Source organism: Catharus ustulatus, chromosome 20, assembly GCF_009819885.2.
Source record: "Catharus ustulatus isolate bCatUst1 chromosome 20, bCatUst1.pri.v2, whole genome shotgun sequence".
In the NCBI taxonomy this organism is placed as follows: domain Eukaryota; kingdom Metazoa; phylum Chordata; class Aves; order Passeriformes; family Turdidae; genus Catharus; species Catharus ustulatus.
In genome coordinates, this window is record NC_046240.1 from 7,855,973 (window position 1) to 7,878,871 (window position 22,899).

A 22,899-nucleotide genomic window follows, 5' to 3' on the forward strand; every position below is an offset into this window, starting at 1 on the left:
AACCCAGTCCTGTGAGCTTTTGATGATGTGATGGCTCTTTGGCTGCCTCACTACTTCGATGCCCACCTCACTGCTTCTCTGTCTGGGCAGAGCGTGGTCATTTAATAAAAATGCATTGACCTTTATTTGTGAGAAATGTAAATGCACACCTGGAAGGAACCGCAAGGACGAGCTGTCATCAGGTGTAACATTTCACTGTGACTCAGTTTAGGTGTGTGTACTTGAATGGCAATTGCCCTGTCCCAGGTCACATTCATCCAGATGGCTCCCAGAGTGCGATAAAGCATCTCCAGGATCACTCCCTTCTCCATGGTGTGCAGGCTGTGCAGTGACACAGCGACCTGCAGGGAGCTGTCCAGCCACGGGGAGATGGTGCCATCCATCCAGGACATTGTGTTTGTCTCTGGTCCATCCCAGAGTCGGTGCTGGCAGGGTGCCCATCTCTATAATAGCTGTACACCTTGCCTGCGAGGTTGTTATTCCTAATCTTACGGGAAATGCATGGATCTTGTCCAAACCAGGACGATTAAGAGATATGGGAGCTGCTGGCTTTTCAGGGTGAGGTTTGTGGTGGGGAGGAGCATCTCTTTGCTGCTGCTGAGGCACCTGCATTGCATTTTGTTTGGCACCAGCTCAATTTTCCTTCAGCATTCCCCCCTGTGCACTGACCGAGCTGCAGCCCTGAGGTTCACCTCCTCCCACAGGCAGACTCTTCATAGAGAGATTTTAAGAAAACATGGACAAAAAGGCACCAGGTCCATGAACACATTAGGCAGACTCAGTCCATCAGCCCTCTCTGTGGGGTGTCCTCAACACTGAGACCCAGTCAGCAGTGGCAGAGACAGATGTAAAAATGTCTATTCAACTGAGGATGGCTACAAACAATAAAACTGCTTTAGTCCATGATGAGGAAACATCACCATGCCCAGAGAATCCCTTTATTGAACTGGTCCAGTGACAGGTGCTCTGAGAAGCTCCTTTTGTTATTCCAGGCTCTCAGCATTCCATCTCATGTTTCATACATGTGCCTTTGCTACAGAGCTTTGCTGAGTCTTATCACTGAAGGGTAAATTACATCCTTGTCACGGTACCAGCTGTGTCCTGAGCAGGTAACACACAGCAGAGACTGGAAAAGCACAAAAACCTGTGGTTTTTTGGGGTACATGTTCAGCTATCAGCAGTGAACTGGCTTCTCTGATCAGCATTGCAGTGAGGTGCAGCTGGGTGAGGGCTTTGCAGTATAAATCTATTGTGATTTCTGTGTGCTTTCACCTCTTGATTGTAACTCCAACAAGGCAACTTTATGTTGGAGGAAAATAGATTCAAGCACAGTTTTGGCAGGCTGGGAGAAGGCAGCAGCAGAGCTCCAGTGGCCATTTCTTACCTTATTTCTTAGGGTCCCTCTAGGAGAAGCTCTCCTGATTCCCTTAAACAGTGCCTGTTTGTTTTCACACTGAAAGGGTTGGTTGGTTTTGCTTTCCAAGCAATTCATTTTACTGTCTGTGACCCTGTGGTGACGTGTTGTCATAATAACTACAGGGAACTTTTATTCGCTGGAAAAATCAAAATGACAATTTTTTCGGTTAGGCTGTTTCATTTGATTTTAATGTGGGAAAAATGAATTCACATACTGATACACATTGCATCAACAGATAGCAAAAATAAACCATCATATACCACTGGGAGATAATAAATATGCACACATGTTGACAGAAAAGGCAAGCTACATCCCTACTAAAAGGCAGTTGGAAAAGGCACCTGTAGAAATCAGCAAAATCAAAACAGTCACTTTTAAAAGGCTTTAGAAGGAAACAATTTCACAGAACAGGAGCAGCCCTGTGGATCTCTGTGCTGTACATACAGTCATGAACAGTTCAGTCCACACACAGGTGGACAGAAATGCCTCTCAAGTGGCTATTATCCTGAGTGCCAGCTGGACTGGGAACAGTGACCTGCTTACCTGAGCCTGGGAGATGTGATTTTCCACCTGATGAAAGTCACCACATCATTACCCAAATCTCTTTTTCAAAATCTGCCTTTTCCTACTTAGTCCCTAGGCCCAGCACACTTTCAGTACATCTGTTTCTGGATTAGAAGAGAAGGTGAAATCACATGTCAGTTAAGAAAATTACCTTTGTGCCAGATACTATCTTTCCAATAGTGTGTAGAGTGAGCCGAGAATGCTGGGTCCAGTTCCTCACCGAGCTTCTCACAATACCAAGACTAATTGATAGGAGGTTCATTGGGCACACTGCTAAAACACAAAAGTACAACCCCATTGTAGCTCTGCACCTTCATCTCTTTTTGGGATTTTTGTATTGCATTTTGGATCTTTCTTCCATTCAGCCTTGAAAGCATTTAGAAGTACTAATATTGACCAGGCTGTGATGGCTAATGAGGATGCACAGTGCAGGCAGTCCTGTGACATGAAGCACCCTTGTACAGCTTCTAAGGCTGTAAAGAGCATTCATTTTCTATGCATTCAGGCTTTGTATTTCTGTCCCTTTCTACACAAAAATGCTGGCTGATTATCATGCCTTCTAATGGCTTTCCCCAGTGTAGATCAGAGAGCAGTGTGGATTTCTGCATGTGATTTTATACAGAGTTTCCTGCATTTCGGTTGGAATGACACATTTCTCTATAGAGGAATTGCTCATGACATGGGAATGTCTGAGGGGGCTTCTGGGCTGTTGCCTTGCCTGGAGCTGGCAGCTGCAGCAAGGCAAAGGGGGGAATTAGAACAGATTAACACGGTGTGAGTGCTGTGGTCAGGAAGGGATTGCTCCTTCCCTCAGCCTTGGGTAGTTTTGCTGTTGGCTGGGGGGTTCCTTGCCACCCCCTCTCAGCACTGACAGTCCCAGCTCATGCTCATTCCCTGCTGTCACAGCCTGCCCATCCCTGCTTCCCTTGTCTTAACGTCAGAGGAGTCAGCTGCTGTTCAAACCATCACACTCATTCCAGACTTGGCAATTATCGCACCCTAATGAGTGGCACTTACTGCTCATTTCCTTCTCTGCTCCTCGGGGAAGGACGGGAAAGGACATTATCTCCCAGCCACACTTTTCTAAAGGTTAAGATCTTTCCCTTCAGCTAAGTGGAATATTGTTCCTTTAATCATACCTTTCTGCCTGATGTTTGTCATCTTAACTAATGTGTGTCTCCCTGAGCTGGATTCATCCCGTACTCATTCCTCCCAGGATTTGTGTCAAAGCATTAATTTGCCATGAAATTTCTTTCATTCGGTTTAATTTCAGGACTGCTGCTCAGGCTTTTTCATTTGAGATCAGATCTCAAGGCTTGCATTTCACGCTCTATATCTGTGAGCATGCCAAGAGCCAACCACATTCCATTTAACAGCTGGGTTCAAAACTGATTTCAGGAGACCAGGCTGAGAGACCTGAGGATGCCCAAATGATGCTGCTCTGGGCAGGCCTCTGGCTGGCTCTCAGACCAAAATTTAGATTCTTTCTGGAAGCAGATGTGTGTGAAGCACAGCACTGTGTGCTGGTTGCATATTGCTGGGTTAGCTTTGGCATTAATGAGAGAATATAACAATAAAGCACACGGTCAAGAGAAGTGGTTGTCTGAAGTGTGACACTTGCTTTGTAACTCTGAGATTAGAAATCCAGCCTGTGAGGATTTGCTGACAAAACTGGTGATCCACTATCTCATGAGTGCTGCTACACTTAGCCATGTTTTTGACCTGTGATTCAGAGACGAACATGTGAAGTGCCGTCATACAGCTGGCACAAAAGTGCCTTGTTTGGATTTGGTGCAGTTCGGAGCCACTGCCTGGATTTCAGCACTGGCTTTTGCCTCTGGTTTGGTGAATTTTCTCAAGTTCCTGTTTGGCTCTGAGCACTGTGTTTTTGCTGGTGCATCCCTGGAGATCCCTTTGGCGTCTGAGCTGTTCACCGTAAAACCAACCTGATTTGCTCTGCTCTCCTCACCCTCTCCTTCCTGCTGGCCTTTGTATTTTGTTTGTTCCTTGCAAACTATAACACCTCCATTAAAATGCAGATGTGTCAGCAAGGAAGGCACCAAGAAAGTGTTTTGTGGCACTTCAGGCCCCACCTCTCTCCCCAGTTTTACTAAAAAATATGATAATTATTCTGAGAGTAGATCCTCTTTGGCTGATGTCTCACAACTGAAAGCATGAAAAACATTATTCTGTGTAAGTTCCCTTTATGTACCAGTGAGAACGATCACACACACCACAGGCTGCAGACAGGAAGAATATTTTCACTGAAAATCAACCCATGCTGCAGCACTTGTAGATAAGCCTGATGTTATGCAAACATTTTGCTGCTCCTTGTTTGAAGGAAAGCATTCTGCACCCACATGACCAATTGCCTCATGTGTCTCTTGTGATCTGACTATTTTCTGCTGTATTTGACTTATGCTAATGGGGACGGTAATGGGCTGTGCCTCCTTTCAGCTTGTCACAGCTTTTGCTAGCAGCCTTGTTTTCCCAGGCAGCCTTGGCTTCCACTCTGATAGCTGTGGAGGAGAAGGTGTTAATGCAGCCCTGCTAATTTTAGCAAGTGAGTGAATCAGTGGTTTTGGGAAAACAGTTCAGCACATTAACCCTTTGTTTCCAGAACAACACAAAAAAAAAATCATTGTAGAGTGAACAGATGGCTTGGCATATTTTTAGCCTTGCTCTCTGTTCCCATGGTGTTCCAGACTGTGTGGGATTCCCCATAGACTGTTGTAAGATTGGTGGGCCCAGCCAAATGTCTTGTTTTGCAACACAGCATCAGAGGGAAGGAGGGAAATTGAATCCTGTTTAAATCAGCAGTTTTAGTAACTTAATGAAAGGTTCTCAGTTCTCACATATCCACAGATTGTGGGGGAGACTGTAGAGAGAGGCTGGTCTTATAATTCTGTCACCTGATCATTGTCAGCTGCTATGTTGCATTAAGAGGGACAAAATAAATGTGAATTACTCGTCTAGGGGTGTTGTGTGTATAAACAATTGATACATCCAAAGGTGCAGACTGGAAGAGGAAAAGCTCACCAGGATTTTGGTGGCTTCTGGCTTGAAGATAAAATGGGGGAAGGTAGTTTTTGTAGCTGTGAACTGTCTCTTTGGGATGTGTACTCTGAGGAAGTTCCAGAACAAATCACAGTAACATAACTATATATCAATAAAACTTCTCTTAGCATACATTCATCCCTTAACTGCGAGAGCCAACCATCACATTACCCATCTATAACAATACCTAGAATACTGGGGTATCTTATATGGCAAGAATTATATTTGTTGTTATCCCAAATTAGCTTTGTGTCATCATGTATTGAAGACTGCAAGTGATTTCTCAATGTGGAACAGAAATCATAGCATCAATTTTCCTGACACTGCCTGTATTTCTGTTATACACAAACATTCATTGAGGTTCATGGAGTATTATGTTCTCTTAATAGCTCATTTGCATATTAGAATGTTTTGAACAAATCCATTCCTAATGTGTTCTCTCAGCAGTACTGTGTGGCTCACTCTTTTACCATCAGAAGATAATAAAATGCTGTTAACATAACAAAATGCTGGAAACAAGGTGATGACAAGGATCTGCCCAGTGGGGCAGATTTCATTGCAGCAGAGCAAGTTTAGAAATAACTGTGTATTGTGTCAGATCATCAGCATGCCTGGTGTTTCATGTCAGTCAAGCAGATGTGTTCAGAGATATCAGACATCAGCCCGTGGGCAAGTGAGAACAGGGCAAGGAACCGAAGCTAGAGCATGGACCAGCTCCCTGCAGGTTTCATTGCTGTCTGCAGCATCACTGCCTTTGTGGTGCACTCTCAGTGTGGTGTGAGTGTTGCTATCACCATTTTAAAAAAGGGGAAGCCAAGGCAGATGAAATAATTTGCTGGTGATATCATGCTACTGGAAGACTTGCTGCTCTGTCCCCCGTGCCACATCCAATGGCCACTGGAAACCAGCAGGGATCTCCCAGTCAAGATAAACCCCAGCCTGGGGGCTGTGCTATGGATCCTACAGCTCCTGCCCTCCTCTGCTCCTTGTGGCTCTGTGCAGCGCTGCCCAGCCCAGCTCAGCAGGTTGGAGCTGTGTCCCTGCCTTGGGGAAGGGCAGCAGCTGCCCTGCCGTGTGTGCAGCAGATCCACTCTGCCACTCCCGCTTACAGCTCCGCTGTGCTCACCATCTGCTGCCCACCTGAGCCAGGGGATGCTTGCACAGTGTTAATAACACATCTACACTAGAAGGTTCCTTTTTCCTCAGAATGCACTCAGCCACCTGCAGCGCCTCTGGAGCCACCTCCTTCTTTCTGTGCCTTTGTGATTCACTGATAATTTCACATACTCCACATGGTGGATGTTTTCTCCATCTGGATGACTGTGGGCTATTTTTCTCCCCTTGGACCAAGGTCCCATGCACTCAGGTCATATTTGGAAGAAGATGCAATTCCATGTGTTGATGCTAAACCCAGGGCAGACACATGAACGGATTCCCTTGAATTTGATTAGACTTTTTTTCATTGCAACCATTAGTAAATGGTGGATTTGACAGATTAAGGAATTTGCTGAGGCCAAGATTACTCAACAGATTTGCTTATTTAGAACACAATCTCAAGATCTGCTTTCTAGCTAATAAATTGGGTGTGCACAGTTAAAGCAGAAACTGAAACAATCCTTTCTGTTTACAGAGAGGTCACAGAGAAGCCAACTTTCAGTCTTGAAGCCCACAAATAAAGGGGCAATGAGTGATCAAAATTCAAAGCAAATTCAAAGCCATTGTTTCCAGCAATGATGTATGTCCCTGCATGCTTTGGGATCAGACAGCAGCTGATGGAAATTCATGGTGGTTTTTGCACTGGTATGAATTATTTACGATGCACGGTCTGCCAGGACTGAGTGGGCAGGAAGTTTGTGACTCCCAAAAGCTGCTTCCACTCCCTTCATGTGTGACTGGGAACATGGTCCTGTGTGCTGTAGGGTCAGGCTCAGGGAGAGCATCAGGTTATCTCCAGAAATGGACACAGCTCGGATTTTAACCCACTTAGTCTAGGCTAGGTAGATTTTCCAGGTATGTCTCACCTTCTCAAAAGGTGTCAGATAGGGGACTCCAGTTGCTTTTTATAGTTCCAGACACTTCCTGACTCTGGTGGGTAAACAATCATGCTGATAAAACAACTGTGCTTTGCTTTTAATTGAAGTCTGTTCAGTTTTATTTTGCTGATAATGGTTCTTAATGTCTTTCCTCAGCTACTGTCTTTTTGAACCTGCAGTTCCCTGCTTGCAGAAGTCTTTATACCTCATAACAAATCATCGCTTGATCTCTCTTTTGCCAAATTAAACAGCAGAAAACTTTCTTGTTTTGATTGCAAGATGTTTTAATAGTATGTCAGTTCTGTGCAGCCTGTCTGTTTTCCAGCATCTCGTATGACTGTGGGTACCACAACTGTGTGAGTGCTAGTTTCTCCAGTGCAATGTAAAATAATTTCCCTCTTCTTGTATTGCTTCCCTGAAATGCCACAATATCACAGAGAAATCTCATTTCTTTTCTCTCCATCCATAAATCCCAGCTCATCAAAAGACAGCCCTTCTGATGAGGAGTTCCAACATCTGGGACCACATCAGTGCTGGGAACACCTGACCCAGGGGCCAGTGAGAAGGACAGGGGTGGCTCTCACACGTGGGGGTCTCATTGCCCAGCCCTGCAGCCAGAGCAGCACTTCAAACTGTGGAGTGTAAACTTACACCCTTTCCAAATGTGGGAAAGGCCAGTCTGTTGAAACCAGGGCAAGTGCAAGTGCAGCTCCTTGTATAAATCATGTGGGAAGCTCTCTAATTCCACCCTGCGGCATTTACATGTTTAATCTCCTTCACACAAATGCTCCTGCCTCAGGAGCTGCTGCCCAAATGTCGATGCTGCAGCACAGCCTGACCTTTTCTTGCAAGTGCTTGTGTTGCCTTTGTCACAGCTCCCAGGTGTTCCCTGCTTGCACTTCAGGGTGAGACGTGCTCACAGACCTCTGCAGCATGAAGGCAAACTGCTGAGACAAGTTGTTTATTTCAAATGGCATCTTCTGGCTGTGATTTGGATCCTGCTGTAAGGTTTCAATGAATAGAGCTGGTGTGGGGTCCCTCTGAACTCAATTACTTCTAAATCTTACAAATGTGTTTTGTGTTAACAAAACCTCTTCTTTTTTGAAGAAAATTAAGTGAGGTCAGTAGAGGTCTGAGTTTCTTCTTGCCTGCAAATGGAAGCAGGATTCAGTTCCAGCCAGAAAATCTTTGCTGGAAGAAGTACTGATACTGCCTTGGCAGCTTCAGTACAAGAGCTGGCCAGGAGTCTGGAGAGGGTTCCTTGGCTATTCAGTACAGGTGCCCCTGTATTGAATTCACTTGCAAGAAAAGATCAGTTTCAATATATCTCTTCTGAGATCTGTCAGTGATTTGTTCTCTTTTCTCCTCTTACTCCACTCCCTCTACTCCCTCCTGCTACAAACATCCTTTATATTCTGCTTTTTCAAGTGTTCCCAGCCTCCTCTTATGTGTCAGAGAACATCATGGGGCAAACACCCCTTTGCAGGGCACTCAGGGGGGCTGGGAAACCCAAGGGACAGGAGGCAAACACCTTGGCTGAAATGAGAGTTATCACAATGGAGAAACGTTTGCATTAAAAGGACAATCAGCCATTCATCCAGGCAAACTCAACAATAGGGACAGAGGTCTGGTTTTCTCCAGTTGTTTCCCAAAGGAAAATTATTTATTTCTTCTCTCTGAGATTTATGTCTTCTCTCTGACTATTGGACGCCTACTGAAGGGTTCATTAGACACCCTTGCAGCTGCCAAAAGAACCAGCTGGATTATTGAGCCTGCAGCTCATTTTTTCTGCCCTTGTTCACTTCCTACAGTGAAGAACTACTTTGCAATCCTTGTTTGTGCTGTCCCACGTGGTGGGGGACTGCTCTGTGCAGAGTGTCTGTCCCCAGCCCAAAACACTGCCCCTACTCATTGTGATGGCTTCTGATCTTAAACTTTGGAGCACACGGTGCTCCCTGTGCTCCCTGTGCTGCCTGTATGTACCCCAACAATCACACACTCATTCCACACTGAATTTGGGCAGCAGTTGGTTTTTGTGGTCTTGAGTCTCTTGCCAGGGGATCAGCAGAGCCCAGCACAGCCCAGAGATGTGGATCCAGGAGTCTGAGTGTGCCAGGACTGGCACATCCTGTGTTCCCCATGTGCAGAACTGGGCTGGGCTGCCCATTCCATTATCACAGACAGAGCTGCTGCTCCCTCATTCCCTGGCAGAGACCATGGACTCCCTCAATCCCAGGGGGTTGTTGACTACAAAATAGGCTTCAATGTCACCCAGCTCCCAGGTAGGCTGACAAATCCATAAGTTTGTCAAGACAATGAAGAAATAAAGCAACTTTTGATTCGTTGTGGAGAGCTAACCCTTTGTGAGAAGGAAGAGAGGACTTTATTTATTTACAAAATGAAACAGAAGGGTGGTTTATATAGTGTGGACACCAGAGAAGATTTAGAGGTAGCCATAGTTTATTTGGCCACAGATTGAAATTTAACTTAAAGCAATGCCTTCAGTCTGGAATTATCTAGGAAGAGCTTCTTGCCTTATTCCAGAAAGCTGCTGGTAAAAATGCATGATCAAGAGCACTGCAGGCTCTTGAAAACTGTGTGCAAATATGCAGGGATTTATGTACCAAAGATGTGTGTATATTAATGCATGAACCCTATGCATGTATCCAGGCAAACATAGGCCCCATTGATTGAAATCCTTTTATCCCCTGACCTGAGCTGGGAGCTGTGTTTATTCCTGGCTGAAGATGTGAGCACTGCTGGCATTAATTCCATCAGGCTGTTCTGTAAATTCATCTCCTGCACTGATGTCAGTTATTTGCATTGTAATATCCAATTGAAAACCTGCAAATTAGATTTAGGGGAATCTGGACACTGAAGCACTTTGCTCAGGTGATAATTTCATTTACTGTTAAGACATTACTTAGACCTAAATGTGAACATTTCCTCTGTTCCTTCATAATACACACTCCCAGACACATAACATCTCATTTAGTTTGATTTCAAAAGTATAATTTTATATGTCTGAGCAACTGGTAGACTAAAATCATTGAATCAACTTTGAGAAATAAAGTGCCAGATTCACTGGGAACACCCAGTGACACCACTGTGTTATAGCACAATATTAAATAGACTAGAGGCTTCCCAGCTGGCTGCAGGAATCTGTGCATTAAAATTTAAAACACAATTGTTGCTTGGGAAGGTGACAGGGATAATACCAACCTGGATTTTCCGTATCAAACATGTCTCTACTTAATTGGTTTCAGTCAGGATTTTCAGCTAGTCTGGCATGCATTAACCACACACTGTGGTTTCTGGTGAAGCAGCTTTTTTTTTTTTTTTTAAACTCAGATGTGTGTTCTGGTGCTCTGAATTAGTGGGGTTACAGTAATTCCTTGTGATGCCCAGGTGGGAATTTGATCATGAGTCACATAGCTGACATCTGGGCTCTGCTGCCCAGCTTCTGCAATATGAAAGTTTTAAGAAAATGTCTAAATTGTCATGAGCTCTGAACTCATCATACAGCTCCTCACTTACCCTGCCTACATGAGCTGATTTTTTATTTTCCTTAAGAAAAGGAGAGGGAAAAGAATTCAACTTGTGCCTTTCTTATTCAACACTGAATTTTGCATATGTGTAAAAATTCTGTCCTTTTTTTAATCGATATTTGCTTGTTCTAAATGAACCCTTGGCTTCTCAATGGCAGTCATTGGTACAGAGGGAATTTACAGCACTGAGAAGTGCCTGTAAGAAGAAGTGTCATGCGCACACATTAGTGCATTATCTGCAGGGCTTTGGGAAGCTGCTGGGGTTTTGCTAGCACATGGGAAAAAAACACACCAGAAAATCGAGAAACTGGGTCATCTGGATTCATTTGATGCGTCTTTCCAGCTGGGCTTTTGTTGCTGCTCAGACTGACATATCTGAGCTCACACAGATTGTGCTGCAGCAGGATTCTGAGGCATCCTCCACGCCTGCTGTCCCTGCACTCAGCCTGTTTGTACTCCTGGGTGTCTGGAGGGCCCAGGCCAAGGGCAGGGTTGTGTGGAGCTGGCTGTGAGCTCTTGTGAGCAGCAAGAGGCTGCCTCTGCCCCAGTGAGGGTCCCTGCAAGGTGCTGCAGGCAAAGGCACAGGCACACGTGGCGATTGCACAAGCTCCAGCAGCATGGCTGTCAGAAAGAACAGCCAGCTGTGTGTCCAGGTGTGCACTCACCTCTCTGGACTGTTCTGCCTCTCACCTTATTCTTCTTCAGCTACCTGTTCCTCCATTCCTCTTTTCTAGACAGCACAAGAGCTTCTGCAGTCTAGGCTGCTTTTCTTCCTCTCTCCCAAACCCTCCTGAAAAATTTGCCCATTTTTGGGGCAACTGCTAGTTTAGTGGCTGTGTTTCAATTCAGTGTAATCTCATGATATTGGTGAATAATGACCAGAAAGGCTAAATTGTGAATCTGAGATTATAAGGAGTAGGTACATTGCTTGTTTGCACAGTGTACTGGTGTTGGGGATTTGGTTTCTTTCCTTTTTACTTACAGAATTTTTCCCCATAAGTTGATAATAAACTAACTACTAGGTACTTATGAATACTTAAGAAAAAACCAAAAGAAGTAGCCAAGGTTGGGAGAGGAGTGTAGCATCTGGCTACACTTCCTTTTTTCTCTGAGAGTTTCTCTCTGAAGGGAGAGATATCACGAGGTCAGCCCCAATATCATGCAAGACATGATTTCTCCTTGCAGAACCATTCACTGGCTGGTTCAAGTGAAGAATGAGCATTCTTCAACTTGTAGTCTTCTGCAGAAGATACAGAGTGTATCAGAGCAACAAATGATACACCAAGATCAACACATATTTTATCATCTTGTATTTTAGGTGGAAAAACTGGCAAAGTACTTGGACCCGAATGATTTGGGAAGAATCAATTTTAAGGACTTCTGTCACGGAGTTTTTGCTATCAAAGGTATGTGCATATTTCTTAAAAATAATTCTGTTCAGTTCCACTAATGTTTCTCTGGTTGCAGAAAATGTAATGATCAAAGACATCCTCTCTTTTAACTGTGGTTATTTGTAGTGACAGTAGAGCAGCTCTGGGAACAGAGCCAGGATATTTTTCCTTTTTGTGCATCTCATGTATCAGTGGTGAGCAGTGCTAGAGCTCCTGCATCCATTGGTGCTTGGACATTGGTTTACTGCTAATTTTTGTCAGAATAAATGTGTTGTGGTTTGAAGAAGAAACAGCAGAAGAAAGAGTAGCTTTGTGGTAACAGCCAGGGCCCAGGTTTAATGCTTCCAGATTCTGATCTTGTTCTGCTGCTGATTTACCTCAGGGAGTTAGGGAGCCCTTGGGCTTTTGCTTTTCTACTAGGAAATTTTAGACTACTATATTCCTCTTGAGGTATCTGCAAGGTGTAATTAATTCATGTTATCATGGGTACTTGGGGTCATTTGTTGGAAGGAAATGTTAATTACAGGTTGGCCATGTAAACCCTGAAGATTGAGATCAGATGGATCCTACCACCTCCTTCCCAAGGAAACAGTTCTTGACAGAAGACACAGACATTGTTATGCTCTAGAGCTTACTCTAAAGGCAACAAAAAACAGTGAGAAGGGACTTCAGCTGATTCACTGCTGATTGCTTTTCTAACTTCCCATAGTGGAATAATCCATATCCTGTCCTTTTCTAGACACCTGGTGTGTCCTTTGTAGAGTGCTGGAGTGGTGTCACAGCCCAGAGGCTTCACTTCAGGGCGGGTGAATGTCACAACGATGATGTTGTGGTTCCAGGAGAAGCCTCTGGGGAGTCTGCTATGACGAGGTTATTATGAAGCCATAAGGATGCAAAAACGTAAAACCACAGTACTTTAATTAAAGTTTATGGCAGCCAAAGACAGTGTATAATTAGGTAAAATAACAGTGAGAAGCTGGTCTCATCAATGTTCTTGGAGACACTGACCAAGGTGACACTGAGTGTTTGAAGAAAAGGCAAGAGGAAAATTACTACCTTTGTGCACAGACCCTAAAGTCTCAGCTGGGAGTTTTCCTTGAGCAGAAAATGCTGTAACAAACTGAGTTCTAGTTTCAGTAAGACACAAGCTCTGTAAATCATCTGGTGTCTTCTGTAATTCACAGTCTAAATATTGCACAAATGCACAAAATATAATCAGGAAGGGATAGAAATTATTCAGAACATCTCTTCGGTGGTAACTGTGCCCTTGTCCATGTACTCTCAGTGATGGAGGGGGCAACTGCATCTCCTTTACTGTGGGAACAACGTGAGAATGTTGAGTTATCAGAATCAGGAGGCCTTGGGGGTTTTGCTTGGGGGTTTTCATCCTTGCTCACCTTGTGGGAACTGATTCTTGTGTTCATATTTTAAGGTTTAATCCTGCAAAGATATGACTAGATCAAACTGTCTGGAGTACCTAGCACTCCAAGTTTATGAATAGCTTAAAGCCCAGGTGTGGAGCATGTAGGGTCCAAATCGTTTATGTGATGGTTGTTAGGATGTGTCTGTGAACAGATGCAGAGAAATCACCCAATTCCGCAGCATCACCTAGAGCTCCCTTAGCACATCATTAGCATTTCAACACTCACACACACTGAGTACTAAGTGTTTATCATCCAAGCAGCAGCAGCTGTATCTATTTCTGATAAAACACTGTGCTGCATGTTTTCACAGCATCTCTTTAGAAAAGCTGCTTCTATTGCTCACCTCACAGCATGGAAATTTTATTTATCTTTGGCTACCTGCCATATTTTCCTTAAAAATTAAATTGTTTATGTTAAAGTTCAGAAAGGGCATGTCTGCCTTTCAGAATGGAAAGCCTCCACCATGCTGTTTTAGTGCAGCCACATCCCAAGGGGAGTAGCAGGCTTATTATCAAACAAAAGCAATTTGTCTTGGCAGCAACAGATTATAAATATGATTCTTTGACATCTCAGCCTATTAAAATTGCTTGGGGCAGTCAGATTAATAGAGCAAAATGAGATGCTACTATAAATCCAGTGGGGTTTTCAGTAATAGAGTATGAAGTTGTGCTATCCTTAGCACTGATAGCCAAATGTTTAAATTCAAGCTTTACAATCCTAATGCCTTACTGTATTTCTCATTTATGAGACTTCAAATTAATTTGTCTTATAGATGCTTGCCTTTATAATATGGTGATGAAATTGTTTGCTGCACAAAGGGAATATAGTGTTAAGGTTTTTTTGATGGTTCACTGCCTTGAATTTATTTAAATCATGATGTTTGAGACAGAGCAACAGATTCAAATCAGAGCTGACATCTGATGCTGTTGGTTTCATATCCAGGGTTGAAAAGCTAAATGTTGGAACTTGAGAAAATCCCGAAGATCTGAGTATTTAATGCTCTGTAACTGATTGATAAAGAAACTGCTACCCCTGGATCTAAAATCTGCAGCTTGGCCTCTCTCCTCCATAAACCAGGGCATTGTTTACTCTTGCATGGTACAAATGAGAATTGTTGTGTTCCTCCACAAATGGACATCAAGCCTTGTTTCCTCCTCAGTGCTTCAGAGCTGGATAGTCCTCATGACATATAGATCCTGTACCTCTGGTACTGCCAGGTGCAAAACAATTTCCTTCAGCTGCTGAGTAGCAGGAGCTGTGGGTAAGGATGAGCAATCTCACTTGACATCAGGACCTTGGGAAGTGGTGGAGAGGATTTGTTCAAGTGGAGGTAAATAAGCTAGAGGGCAGAAGTGTGTTGAAGGAGCTCCTTCTCACTGTGGCTCTGGGGTGGAATACTGGACAGGTATGGTGCTTGCTATTTATGGAAAGCTTTGCTTCTTTTGCTGGTCTTTTGTGGATTAAAGCACTTTGCCTCAGCATCTGTGCTGAATCTCTGCTGTCTAGGCTGCTTTCCTCATGAAATTAGGTTCTGCCAGAGCCAGGGATAGGCTTGCCATTGAATTTAAAGCTTTGCAGCAATTTCATTGGAATGCCAGAGTATGAAGGTTTTACTTGTGCTGAAGCTGTCCTCTCTATCTGCTGCCTGCAGGGCTTTAATAACTGTCTGCCTGTAGAGCAATAGCCATGAAATAACACCTGTAGCCTCTTGCCTAAGTGCTCTGTGGCACTGCTCAGAGACACTGAGAGCAGCCAGAGTATCACTCAAAGGCTGAATTCCCATTAATTTCAGCAGGGTCAGCATGGGAACCATTACTGTTTGCTCAGCAGAACCAATGGCTGGTTTTGCTGTTCTGAATTTATATTGTACTGATTGAGTAAATATTTTCTGCCACTTGTAATGCTTAATGGCTTGAGTGGAGCTGTTAATTCCCTCTGCTCTACAGGCTGGTGAGTTCCACAGCCAGATACATTTGCCAGGACCAGGCTCTAATTGAGTCTGACCTATTCCCTGTATTTTAAGATCTCTATTGTCTTTCCAATAGTCTCTTTGCTTTGATATTCTGCTTAAAAGTACCCAAACCCTGACAAATTAAAGGGGAGCTCCCCCTACTGCCCTTGGTGTTACAGCTCACAGAGATGACAGGGTACTCTATGAACACAGATTAATACAGAATTAAAATGCAAAGGCAGATGTATTCTGACTTTATAGTTTATTTTAACCATGAAAGCAGTGCTGACTGCTGTGCAGTGTTTGGAGGCTCATGGCTTTTATAAGGGGAGATACTGAGCCATGTCAGCACAGAGCATTTCTGCATTTATGAATCAGTGTGCTTTAGCAGAATCACTGTTTTTTCAGATGAAATCATACAGCCTGTTGTTCCTCTGGAGCAAGGGAGTCTTTCCTTCATCTTGTAGAAGTTTTAAGACATTTTAGTTGTGCTCTGTTATGGAATTTGAAAATGGAGAATTGTAGGAGCTCCTTCATATTCATTAACAGTGTGGAAGAAGCACAGCTGTGAATTTATACACTTCCCGCCGGCAGCAATAGCAACCTTTGAATCTTCAAAATAGTAACACAGACCATTATGTACCTTCAAAAATCCATCTCTGTGCTTCCCTAGATCCTGAGGCATCTAATTACTGCAGCTGGTTGGAAAGCTTCTAGGAGCAGGCTATATATAAGCAGGTGAAAGTTAAAAAGTAGATATGTTTCTCTCTGAGTTTCTAGCACTTTGTAATGAAAATTCCAAGAATACAGATTTGCCCAAAGTTTCAAAGAAATGTTCCAAAAGGGATGTTGGCTGTTCTGCTAGGTCAGACAGTGACAGGTTATTTGGACTGAAATAATATGAAAATAATACAGTATGAAATTAGATGGTGTTTTTTCAAAACAAAGTTTTCTAAAGCAGGGTACTTCTAGCCTTCTGTTTCACTGGAAATTTTATTTTTTTAAATAGCTTTTATCGTTTCATTCAGATGCTCCAAGCAAACATACTTCTCACAAAACCACTGCCAAGTTTTGGCTGTCTCCTCCAACCAATTATAAAATCTAATTTGCAGTCCCATAGCTGAGAAAAGTGTAGTACCAGCTGTGCCCTGAACATCCAGCATGGCCCAAGAGATGGGTATGTTCCAGTCATTTAAAAGGGAGTTTATTTGCCTATAATATCTAGGACCAGGACAGCTGCACTAGCATGGGAATTTCAGTAAAGCACATCAGAAAACCCCCAGGTCCACATAAAGCCATTTAGGTTCACAGCTATAGATCTCAAACTTCAGTGAAGCTGTAAGTGGAGATGATGTGATGGATCTATCTGTTCTGGTAAGAATAACTTACTGACAGGGGAGGTGCTTGGGATGGCTCCAGGGACAAGGGCTGTCAGTGAATGTGAAGAGCTGAGCTCTCCTGGAATTAATTACCCTATAGCTGCTCAATGAACTGAGGTTGGCTACTCTTAAAAGTACTTGAGAGTTTTCTAAGACTTAACTAAATTTCATTAAATACACCCTGAAACTATAAATGAGTCTAATACACCACTAAAGATCCAAGGGCAGATGAAGTAAAAGGCTATTGCTGCTAGGAAAAATGTCAGAAACCAACTACATTCAATTAGGTAACCAGACTTTATTTCCTAGAGTATTAAAATTGCTTAATTGCGTGTGAAAATTGTCTGATGTGTTACAGGTTAAATCTCTTCCTTGGAGCATTTGTAGGAAACAGCTTTCCTAAAATTGAGTCTATTTGTGGCCAGAACGTGTGTTTGCAAATTGAATGTTTTTTAGGGTGTGAAAACCATTTTAAAATTAAACTGATTGTAATTTTTTAAAATTAGCTCATAAGGGATCTCATATCTAGCAACCTGAGCGAACTGAAAAAGTTAAAGGTTCATGTCTTCCCATTCCCTGACTTGTGACTTTCATAATCTTTGCTTAGGACTAAACATGACCCTGTTCTGGCTGAATGAATTATGTTTACTTTTGCATTTGTAGTATTAGGATAAATATTTTTTAACTCAGATAATTTTGACAGACCAGACTAGAGAGTGACTCAGTGCTATGTTAAACTAGAGCTCCTACACATCCGTGTTTCCAAGAGTCTCTTGTGGACAGTGAAGCTGCTGCTGTCCTGGCTCATTGGGTGTCTTTAGCCAAGGAAGAAAATTCAGCAGCTTCTGGCCACTCTCATTTTGTGATCATTTCTCCAGTCACAAGCTGACCACCCATCTGTCACAGTGATTAACATCGAGCACAGCCTTCCACAGAGTGTTTCTCCATGAAGGACACCCTTCAGTGGAGCTGCAGCAGTGGCTGCACAAGGACCTGGAGCTATTCCTGGGTACTCTTTCCTCTCTCTGCTGCCTCACTCTCATTGCACTGAAGCTAAGTCTTCTTGTCAAGTGCTGCCCAGAAATGTAGATGAAATTTTTCCAACTGCAGCAAAAGAGAGAGAACATCGAGCACATTAATATCTTATGATACAGGTAGACATCCAAATGAAATATCTCTAATCAGCCATGTAAGTGGCTTTCAGTTCTACCTTTTCCAGGAAATTGAATTTATAGCAATAATAGGACATCTCTAGTGCAAGAGGTCCTTAAAGAAGCCAGGAATTATTGCTTTGTTTCATTGCAATGGGTTATTTTTGGACAGATTCTAGCCTTGGGTGCATACTGTTGCACAGCTTGAAATATTTACCACGGCAGTTCTGCAGACCTCAGCACACAGGGTTCTGCTAGTAAAGAACAAAGCTTTGTCCAGTACCTTCCCATTTCCATATTGAGATTTGCCAGAGTAAACCTTGATTTGTTGTTGTTTTTTGTGTGGACTGTAAGACAGTTATTTAGCTCACTGGAGGCACTTCCCAGGCTCCAAGCCAGGATGTGTTCCAATCAGAACACATCCTGGGTGATAAGAGCACACATGCACAACACTTGAGACACTCCAGTGTTCCCCCTTTATGTTACACCATTGTGTAATCCTCCTGGAGTACCTGAAAAATTCAAATTATGTTTAGATGTGGGAAGCAAAAGGTGAGATTGCATTGGCACTGTTGCAGAAAAACACTGAATAAAAAAGCTGATGCATCCCCTGACTGTGCATCACCTTCCTGGTGATAAGGGGTGGTCCAAGGAAAAGACCAGCATCAATCCTCCAGAGTGAAGAGATTCTGATTTGTGTCCTCACAGGGAAGAGGAGAGCAGAGAACTTTGTAAAACTCAGTTCTTAACAGGAATTTAAAAAGTGGCACCATCTTGAGATTCTTGAAGCCAGTGGCCATTTTTTCATTGATTTGCTGGGTGTTGGAACAGGTTCAGGTGTCTGCAAGGTAGTGATTATGTGATTTAGTAATCTCAGAGGAAAATGGTCTCTCTGCATTTCCTTCTCTTCTTCCCTTTTTAATGGAGTATAATGACATGCAGATCTTCCCAGGAGGATGAAGAGAGCCAGCTTGCCTGCAGAGCAGTGCACAGGGGATACTGCCTGCTGCTCACCCAGACATCTCCCCACTAAAAAGTGCCCTTTGCAGAAGGAGATTGACTCAGATGAACTGATGCCCTGAATCTGCCAGCACCGATGGGCTGACCTGTGACTACAAGAAAAGCAAAATTTGGCTTTGTTTGCCATTTTAAGCTGTGCAGTTTGGTAAACAAATTGGATTAAATGCCTGCTGATGTTCTGGAAATGGGTCTGGTGCTTGGCCAGGTTCTGGATCAGGCTGTAAGAGCCTGGGTCAGGCGGCTCTGGTGAAGAAGTGAGGGCTGCACCGAGTCAGCTGGATGCAAAGGAGGCAATGCTTTTCTTCCCAGTGTTTTCACTGAATAAATGACAGGTCAAGAGCTGTCATGACGTGGTTCTCCCTAATGGACAAGGGAAATGAAAGAATGGGATCAGGAGCAATCTTAAATAAGAAATGAACTGCAAAAAAGGGACACAGAACTCTCCATTTCAGACCCTGGAGATCTGGGAGCTGTTTGTGATTCTAGCTCTGACAGACCAGTCTGGCTGGCCTTTGAAAGGAGGCAAGGTAGAAACATTGACCTCTGGTCATTTTTTTTTCTGGTTTCTAAAGTACTCATTTCCTTTGCAAGGGACTCCTCTCCATAACCATGTCTTCATCCCACAGATGTTATTCCTTTATGTAAAACCAGGAGAGAAGGTCAGCTAATGGCATAAACCTGTTCAGTTCACATTTCCTTCCATCATCCTGTTTCCTGTTCACCTGCTTTGTAGTGGTATCCATGTATAATGTCACAGCCAAATATACTGCATTAGTGCTGGGATGGAAGGCAGCAATAACTGCTGCAGCTTCCAAGTAGGATAGAGCACAACACATGCTGAGGTTTCACACAGTCTGGGCCCAAGGCTCTGAGCTGGGTGCTCTAAAATAACCTGGCCTGACATTACTGCCTTCTGCAGCTCACCCTGCCAAGTGCAGTCACTGGTAATTAATGGGGAACGAGGCATTTGGTGATTTCAGTGTTTCTATATTTGTCTCAGGTTTTCAAATGAGAGAAGGACTGAGGGAAACACAGACATTGATTTTTCCAGCTCTTAATGTGGTTGTTAACAAAAACAAACACAGAAGCTTGAAATCTCTGGTTGCAGTGCATAGATATTTGCTTGTCAAACACTCTGTGACAGAGCTCTTTTTGAAAGGGGATTTGTGATACTTAGGCATTGTCCCTTTGTCTTTTTGACCAGAGAAAATTAGAAGCAGCTCCACTGACACTGATGTGCTGTAGTCGCTAGCTCATGCCAAGCCTGCAAATCCAGTGTTTGACTCCAGAGCCTGGGCTTGGTTAAATGTGGATTTGTACCCCACAGGGTGGTTTACCAAGCCAAGCAATGCTCAGCTCTCAGTTCCATTGCAGGCTAGTGTATCCATGCTGAGATAATTGCACTTATCAAGTTCCACATGTTGAATGTGTGCTGGGCAGAACTCTGAAGGCAGAGTTGTGTTACACCTATTTAAATAAATCTCAAAGCTGCCTTTCAAGGTTTTGTGCATACAGATTGGCTACAAACCAGTGTTTCTTCCTCCATTGTCCACATAATGGAGGATAAACTCTTGGCCTGATCATTTCCTCTTGTTTCTCTTTTCCAGGTTGTGAAGAGTTACTAAAAGATGTCCTGTCCCCTGAAAACTCTGAGCCCCAGCACTACCAGCCACAATATGTTGATTACTACTACCAGGTAAGAGAAGTGCTAATTCTGTCTCATGTTAGTGAGCTGAGGAAGCCTCTGGAGTTGGATGATTGTAAATGTTGTCTTACTAGGCCTGTTGACTCTTCCTTCCTAGGTTGATGGCTGTTAGCAAGCCATCCATACTGTTTTAGCTGCATTTAACACTGGGTGAACTGGTGGGAAAGTCTTCAGCATTTAAGTAATGTTCCTCTTACAATCCTCAGTATTCACCTGGCTGTGAAGGGAGATCCCTGCACAAACTTGCTGGCACCTCACAAGTGGAAAACTGGTTTTTATCTAATCAAATCAGTCAAACTTTGTAGGTGAACAAATCCTCAGGGACCTTCTGCAGATAATAAACAGGGACCCAACAGCTGTTGGGAAGCAGAAACAATGCACCGTGTGAAACCTTCGATAGGATTTTTGGCTGGTGGGTGCAGCATATTTTTAAACCATTAAAGGTCTTCAGTTGTATCCTTAATTTGCCAGTGTCTGTGCAGTCTAAGAAGCAGAGCACTGCTAAGTTTTCCTTTTAGCATCTCTTTGTTCCTCCCTCACTTTATTTTGGTTTTAATCACCTCCACCCAAGTAAGGATTAAAGGTGCATTCAGAGGATTGTGTGTCAGTGGTGTTACAGACTGCAGATGATACCGAAATCAACAGGGAAAAGCATTTTACCTTCACAGGTAGTGAAATGTGAGGACAATTCTCATGTATTGGGGAAGGATGTGCTAAATGTGCTGGTGGTGTTACACCACTCTGCAGTTACACAGAGGTTTCACTGTCCATACAAAACATACAGACATTTCCTGCACCTCAGTGTCCATCACCACTCTGCTTGTTTCTAAACCCCTGTTTCTGTACCTGATGACACAGATACCCACCATGCTGTTGCTTGGTTACCTTAATAGATGCCATAAACCAAACTCCTTGGTTTGCAGTAGCTGATAGAGGCCATAAAATGAAAACAGGCTCTGCACACACCTGATGTTCCCCTGTTGCTATGCAGGCATTGAGGGCTGGTTCTGACACTTGGAATGCAGGTGACAGTGGGGTCTGTATTCCTCAGAGATTTCACATCTGCTGTCACACGAAGATGTGCTGGGGAGCGCTCTTGAAGACAAACTGCAAAACTCTGCAAACTGCACCTCTGCCATCCATCCTCCAGGAGAGCCTGAGGGTGGGAATTGCAGTTGCTTATCCTGGTAATGGCTGCTGAGTTTCCCATTGGAGTGCTGGGTTTGTGCCTCTGGGACAGGGACGGGGCAGAGGGTGACCCTCCCTGTTCAGAAAGAGCTGATCTGACAGTGCTGTGCTGGAAGCCTTGCTGGTCACTCCTGATGTCCACCCTGGATGGTCCCTGCAGGGAGTGGCACCACTGCAGTGGGGTCCTGCAGCAGTGATTGCCCACCAGAGTGGGATTTGTGCAGCCTGGGAACAGAACCAGGTCCTTCCACACCTGCCCAGGGCAGGTGAGCTGTCGTGGTGGGGACAGGGCAGAGAAAGGTGTGCACTGTTGTACATCCCATGCTTATCCCACAGCTCCTGTGCACCAGGGCAGGGAATGCTGTGCACTGTTGTACATCCCATGCTTATCCCACAGCTCCTGTGCACCAGGGCAGGGAATGGTGTGCACTGTTGTACATCCCATGCTTATCCCACAGCTCCTGTGCACCAGGGCAGGGAATGGTGTGCACTGTTGTACATCCCATGCTTATCCCACAGCTCCTGTGCACCAGGGCAGGGAATGCTGTGCACTGTTGTACGTCCCATGCTTATCCCACAGCTCCTGTGCACCAGGGCAGGGAAAGGTGTGCACTGTTGTACATCCCATGCTTATCCCACAGCTCCTGTGCACCACTGCCCTCCAGAGGGGCTGGCTCCATCACCCATCTCCCGGTCCTCCAGGTGCAGTTTGGAAACTGTTCGCTAGATGTCAGCTAAAGACTAGGAAAAGGCGTGAACAGCCTCTGCTCCCGCCTTAAGGCTCTTAAGGATTCTCTGCTATGGCAGAAAGTTGGAATTTTCAAGCTGATGAAGCAGATGAGAACTGAGGGTCAGTGGATTTGAGACTATTACCATTCATGGCTTTTGTTCCCCATTCTTCCCCAAGGAAGAACATACTGAAAACGTATAAGCTATCCTTGCATCTCCCAGGCCTTGATGAGGGTGAATTCCTGGTGTTGTAATCAAGTTTATGGGCAGCTCCCATCGGCACAAACGGTAGCTGCCTGTCTAATCTGATTTTCACCCTGGTACGGCCTTTGCATGTCTATC

At 44.1% G+C, this 22,899-nt stretch overlaps 1 protein-coding gene across 1 annotated transcript in view; it reads left to right on the forward strand.

Moving 5' to 3' along the window:
• RAB11FIP4 (RAB11 family interacting protein 4) overlaps nucleotides 1-22,899 on the forward strand; it is a 120,126-nt gene that overhangs the window by 26,224 nt on the left and 71,003 nt on the right. Inside the window, exons 3-4 of the mRNA XM_033076503.2 lie at nucleotides 11,938-12,025; nucleotides 20,543-20,631. Coding sequence (XP_032932394.1) covers nucleotides 11,938-12,025; nucleotides 20,543-20,631 — 177 coding nt within the window. The remainder of the gene's footprint in view (nucleotides 1-11,937; nucleotides 12,026-20,542; nucleotides 20,632-22,899) is intronic.